Source organism: Solenopsis invicta, chromosome 2, assembly GCF_016802725.1.
Source record: "Solenopsis invicta isolate M01_SB chromosome 2, UNIL_Sinv_3.0, whole genome shotgun sequence".
Taxonomy (NCBI): Eukaryota; Metazoa; Arthropoda; class Insecta; order Hymenoptera; family Formicidae; genus Solenopsis; species Solenopsis invicta.
In genome coordinates, this window is record NC_052665.1 from 399238 (window position 1) to 405794 (window position 6557).

The following is a 6557-nucleotide window of genomic DNA, read 5'->3' on the forward strand; positions in this document are numbered from 1 at the left end:
TAAGATATGTACAGATGACGAGTAACGGAGTGGCTTAGCCACGACGCGCGGACGGACGGATGGCGGTGACGCTCGGACGGACGCAACAGAACTTAAAGCCTACGCGCGGACGGACAGACGAAAAACGGAGCGCGCGGACGGACGAACGGTATTTACAAACGTGTTTGACGCGGTATCGGAGCTATGTACACGGCGCGGTTCGCAGAATTCCTGCGCCGAGGCTTCCGGGAACTCGGAAACCGTCTGTTGACGCGCGCAGACCGTGGCCTTGCCGAAGGCCGCGGCCACGGCTGTAGATGACGCGCGCGTGGTGCGGCTGTACGCGGATCGCGATTCCCGACGCGAAGCAGTTAATACCGCGATGTTCGGCGGTGGTGATCGACTCACGCCAAGAGCTCTTGGTAGAGGCGCGGAACTCCACACCCCAGGTCGTGAGTCGATACCCAAGCGGGGACGGCGGATCGGGAATTGCTGACTACCAGGAGTCCCTGGTGGAGCCCAAGGTGGACTTGAGCCCGTGAACCGACGGTTTCAGGAAGGCGGACGGCTCTTGTCAAGACTTCTTGACGGAAGCTAAGGCGCTTAACTCCCTGTGAGCACTAGGAGGGTTTCTTCTGCGGACAGGAGAGCGGACGGAGAAGAAGACCGCTCGACTCTCGGAGCGGCGGCGCTTATATACCCGAATCTCGTGGGCAGGGACGGTGCGGGGGTACGGAACGGTACGGAGTCGGTGGGGGGTCTCCCCGCCGCTCGAGATCGGTCCGATGGTCGCCACTCCGGTCGAGCGCGTGCGCGCGGAGATCTGCCACGGAGATCTCACGTGCGGATGCGTCAACGCGCGCTACGCCGGTGTTTGTGTGTCTTTTCGGCGCTATGCGCCAGGTTTCTGCTGTCCGGCGGTTGTTCGGCCCGACAGCCCGGAACGGTGGACGGTCCGAGGGGGGAGCAGAAAGGCGGTTTGTTACAGAGTTTATTATTATTATTTGATTATAATCTTCTTCCTTTTTAATATTCGTCTTTATGTTCTTTTTATTCCTTATTTTGCATATATGTAATTGTATATTTTTCTTTACATTATTGTATACATTATTATTTTTATTATTGTTATTATATTTTTTTGTATTATTATTTTGCTTGTATATATATTTTTATGTGTTTGCGTCGTGTATTAATGACTTATAAATAATTTTTTAATTTATTTGCGTGTATGCGTATTTTTTTGGCTTTGCCTTATTGTATAGTTTACGTTGCTTTTGTATTCCTGGTACTTGCTTTTACTTTTATGCTTCATCATTGGATTGTGGTCCAAATTCATAGACGTTTCTCAAAGTCTCAAATCTCAGATCTCAAATCTCAGATCTCAAATCTGTCTTTGTTTCGCGTATGGTAATGTAATAAGCAAGACAAAGACAGATTTGAGATTTGAGATTTGAGATCTGAGATCTGAGATTTGAGAAACGTCTATGAATTCGGACCTATAAGTCACTTTTGTTTAATTTTGACATTTTTATTTTTACGGGTTTTTTTAATTTCTTTTTCTTTTCTTTCACGTATTTCTTTACGTTCCCGTTATCTTTGTAATGATGTATATGATTTCCGTTAAATATTTCATTCTTTATTTTATTATCACATTTTTCTCCGTTTAAATGGTTTACTCGCGGGAAGTCCTTTCTCGAAATTTTGGACATATTTTTTATCTTTAATTTTTTTGATCGCATCTTTGCATATTATTTCTCTTACTTGCGATGCTTTGATTTTTATTTCTTCTTCCGTGGTATTTAATATATTTACAGGGCATGTGGACTCATTAGATTCGACCAGACAACATCCCATATAAATTCCTGGTTTTATTTTTTCTGCCTTTATTATTCTGGTTTTATTTCGATTTGTCGATATTTGCACGATAGTTTCTCTTCGTGGTTTTAGCATTACTCTTCAATATGAAAATAATTTAAAGCTTGTTTTTCCGCATTTTCTGCATTGCGGTGTTTCATACGAGGGAATCCGTTCTTGGAACTCTGATTTATTCTTTTGATAGAAATTTGTATTGCAATTGCTTGGCGTTTTAACTTTTTCTTCGCCGGTTATTGTTTCAGCTAGTGTCGGGTATCGCTGCGCGCGTACAAAGAGCTTGATATCCTTGTGCAATCTGGTCTGATAATTATGGAAAGCCTGTTCTCTAATACTTTCTAAAATGGCTTGTTGTTGTTTTTGAGTGTGCTCTTTGCCTTCTTCCATTGATTCATACAGATCCATTGCCAATGTACCTACTCGGTATCCAAAGTCTTGTGCGTTTTCTCAACTTTTCTGTTTTAGTAAATTAAATTCTATTTGTAAATGCGCTGTGCTTCGTTTGTCTAAATATTCATTTTCTAGCTCTCTTTTTAATTACTTGTAACTTTTTATATTCCGTGTTTGAAAATCTGTCATGGCTTTTCCTTTAAATTTTGTGCAGATCATGGCCTCAAGTAGTGAAGATGTTTTTCCGCTGAGTGGATATTTTTTATAACATATGAGCTAGCATTTATAAATTCTTTTACGCGATCTCGGGTTTTCTCTACTTCTGGGATCATGTTTCGAACGTCTTTCAACGTTAAGAAACTAATATCCTTGATCCTCTCTAATTTCTTATATCATACATAGATCGGCCATAAGAAAGTTTGCGAGCGTGATTATGGAAACTTCTTGTTTCTTGGTTCGGGTCCCTAGGTGGGGTACCGCGGGCTTCGGGTGCGGTTTTCGTGAGAGATTCCTGAAATTCCCTTATTTCGCGTAATAACTCAAAGAAAATTATCCGCGTTTGGCACATTATAACTGGTTCTTCTATTTTGATCAGATTCATTGTTATGCCGACTTGTACCTGGTAGATTTTGCGTTTCGTTATCTACCGTATTATTCAATAAATTGAACGACGGTCCGGCGAGAATTTGCCGTGATGGCGCCTCGCCGATTTGTTGCGTCATACCGTTTAGTCCATCTCCGTCCATATTTAAGAGACTAAAATCGAGCGGATTTATAGGGAATCCCCTTTCTATTATTACATTCTCCGTATCGCTCGTTTTTATTTATTTATTTGATCGCAAATCAATTTTAGCGCAGTTATCGCAATTTTTTATAAAGTTATTGAGGGATTTAGTCTACTGTCACTGTTTACTATTTTAGCGTATCGGGATTTTACGGAAGTAATTCGACTTACAGTAATAACGCAGTGCTCGCTCGCATGTTGGTGTCGGATTGCGCTTTCTCTGGTGTTACCTGCACGCTCTAGCTGGGCTCGCGTTCGTCGGTTTCCTGGCTGTTGCGGTAGGTCTCAGGCGGTGATCTCAGGGATGGCCTCGTTTCGGCTGACGATGCTGTGGTCCTTAGCCCTGGTCCTTTATTTTGCCTGTTGTCCCTTGAAGTGTTGCAATTTCCTCAATGTTCTCGATTATTGGCAACTGTCGTCCTTTTTTGTGCAGTTCCCTGGTGTTGTTTCTCAGCTTATCGTTGATGCGACTTGCAGGATTACTCTCTTCCTGACTTCTTCTGAGCGATATCTTAAGCGGAATCCCACCGTTGCCATCAATTTTACTGTTGTGCCTGGTGGTGGGTCCAGGCACGTCGATAGGTATTTCAGAATTCACTTTTGCCCCAAAGAGTTAGAACTCACGGGACAGCAGCAGCTCAGACGTGTTGCCAATCAAGAAACACCTTTCTTGTCGCAATATAATGTAGCTTTATTCTTGATACTTCTTGTTGTACAGGTATTACTTATATTTAGATGCCTTGTTACATTGGATCGCGGTGCGCGTTATCTTCTCTTGTATTGCGTCACGGCTCGACGTATGAGTTACGCACGGCCGTAATGTTACTCTGTTGGTTGTTCAAATTATTCTCCACCGTTTTCCAAATCAAAGGCTCTTTTTATCCTCCAATATTGCTGATGCTGAATTGCAGGTTGGCTGAATCGGCGGCAGTACGACATCCGGCGAAAGACTATCTTGTCTTCCGTCGTTGTCACGTTTTCTGCACGTCTTTCGAAAGGAAGTTTTGAAAGACAATCCGCGCTTTCCGTTGCTTTCGTGTTTTGGTCGATTCCGAAACACGAATATTCGCTTAAAATTAATATGCATAGCAGCGAAATCGCTTTTTGTTGCTATGCACTGGTATTAGCTTAGACTACAACAGGTGCAAGCAACAGTTTGCTTACACAGTTAGCTCCAAAAAAACGACATGCAGACAAAATTGCATATTTGCACGCAGGTTTAGTCGACAAAGATGATCCGAATAGTTCCAACGGGTTCAGACACGGCTTTTGGCAAAGAATAATGGAAGATAGATGTGCGTTTAGAGATGTAATTCGATACGAATCAAACATGAGTGCTCGCAGATGCATGGGAATTCAGGACAAATTTTATGATTATTTTAACAACAAAGAAGCAGTACCGTGACAAGAAGATCGTTGTTTTTAACGTAATTCCATACAGCACCGAAATTTTTCAGAGATGTCTCAACTGAAAAAATAAAACGTTAAAAAAAATAAAACATTCCATTTTTTAATAAAACGTTGCTTTTGACGTCATTTGCTATCTGGGTAATGTTATGTTATTATTAATAATATCAATATTAATAACATACAATATTATATTTATTATTGCTTGTATTTATTCGCAAATTTGCGTCTAGCATAAAAGAGCATTTTGAATAAACAATGTATGACCTCGTTTCGTGCATCTTCGTCATTAATTGCATGTAGCTCGCTCTGCATAAATCTTGTGAAGTGCGTAACGGCATTTTTGAGTGTGGTGGCGTTTTCCGGTACGGTGGCAAATTTTGATAATTCCACGTTTACGCAAAAAGGCTGGGCAAAGTTAATCGATTGCATCAAAGCTTTTGATAATTCCATATGCAGTTCACGATCACCATCAAGTCTCCGTCGCTTATTGGTGGTACTGTTTCCTGGAAAAAAAATACGGTATATAATTACTTCGATAAGACAACATTTATTAAATTATACGATAAAATTTTGCATAAAAATTGTAATATGCACTTATGTAATGTGCCTGTTGAGGATATTTTCTCGTTTATGTACTATATCAGTAATATCATCAAAATGAGTATACCTAATGAGTCAGTGGCATATCTACCTGTTAAATTGGTTACACTGTTGGTGTCCAGTCCAACGAAATTTTCATTGTTTTCTACCTCCTCTGTCTCACCCGTTGCTGGGTCTTCGTCATCCAATGCGTTCAACACCGTTTTGTAAGATATCATTATTTTTACGTTACTTATATACATATAAGATATATAATATATAAAGTATAAAATATGATTATATAATATTATTGCAATATTACGTACGAGCCTTGTGGTTGAATATCTAAGAGAAATTCCATTCTTTCGTAATGGACCCATGAACTACGCGATAAAGCCGCAGATTCACTCGGCAACTTTCTCTTTCTGCAGTACGCCCTGAAGGAGTCGCATACAGATTTCTACTTTTTTTTATTTCTTTGGCTGACTACTCCTATAGAAAAATTATTCAATTAATATTTAAATAAAATGTACAATTAATATCAAAGAATAATGTGTTATAATGTAAAAAAAATTATACTATTAAGTTTTATGAAAATCTTCCACAGTCTCTTTTTCGTACGAACATCGCGCTCTACGAGTGAAAGTTTAAAATTCCACAGTGGAGGTCTCTGCCAAATCTCTGAGATAAGTTACTCCTTCAGACAAATTTTATCACTTATCCAGGGGCCATCACCTTCACTACTGCAGTTGTTAATATTTTCCCCAACTACCTGTTCAACCCCGTTTTTGCGTAAAATTTGACCATTAGCTGTAAATTAGTTAAAATAAATTTTTATTTGCACTTCAATTTCATACTTTTTATTATCTAGTACTTACCAGCTCTTGCATAATAATATAAATTTTCATCGGTAACAATTTCACGATAACCTTGCACACACTCAGATATGAGTCTCGATTTCCGCTAATTTGCAAACGGTCTTGCAGATTCCGCAAGTATAGTATGGTGTTAGCTTATAGTAATTAGAAGAAAATATCAAATTAAATTTTTGTAAGAAATTGTTCGACACCTTGTTCTTAAAAAAAAAGTCTTTAACGAACTTATTTATTTTATTCCCGCAAAGCGCGTAATATTGCTGCAATATTACAATAATATTGCAGCAATATTGCTGCAAAATCTAATGTCCGTGAAAATTTATCTTATTAATATTACTGAGATATTGCAGTAATATTCTTTAATATTATATAATATTATTTAATATTAAAGAATATTATAGAGATATTGCTGTAATATTGCTGCAATATATTATGTTCGCAATCGATTTATCGAAGAAATATTTCGATATAAAAATTTCGCTTAAAAAATCATATAGACAAAATTCTATGTTGTTATTTTAACTTTGTATAACTTAAAATGTAGGGGAAAGTAGGGTTATTATACGCACTGGGTAATTGTACGCTTCGTGGTTTGGCACCTTCCCGATGAATAGAGATTATATCACGACAATATTTGTAGGCTGAAGGTATTTTTTAAATATATAACC

At 39.0% G+C, this 6557-nt stretch overlaps 1 protein-coding gene across 1 annotated transcript; it reads right to left on the reverse strand.

Annotated features, from left to right (window-relative positions):
- Positions 1-4630: 4630 nt before the first annotated feature.
- Positions 4631-5335, reverse strand: LOC120356895. Its single transcript, XM_039445743.1, has 2 exons — positions 5127-5335; positions 4631-4938 (listed from the first exon to the last, which is right to left on the reverse strand). Exons 1-2 carry the CDS (start codon positions 5275-5277, stop codon positions 4631-4633), a joined length of 459 nt encoding a protein of 152 aa, XP_039301677.1. The 5' UTR covers positions 5278-5335.
- Between the last annotated feature and the right edge of the window lie 1222 nt (positions 5336-6557).

What these genes read in the sequence shown, in the direction of transcription:
- LOC120356895 (XM_039445743.1), bottom strand. Translation starts at nt 5,277, where the DNA reads ATGTATATAAGTAACGTAAAAATAATGATATCTTACAAAACGGTGTTG. An exon ending in CAGTGTAACCAATTTAACAG is followed by an intron (nt 4,939 to 5,126) that starts GTAGATATGCCA and finishes TTTTTTTTCCAG; the next exon opens with GAAACAGTACCACCAATAAG.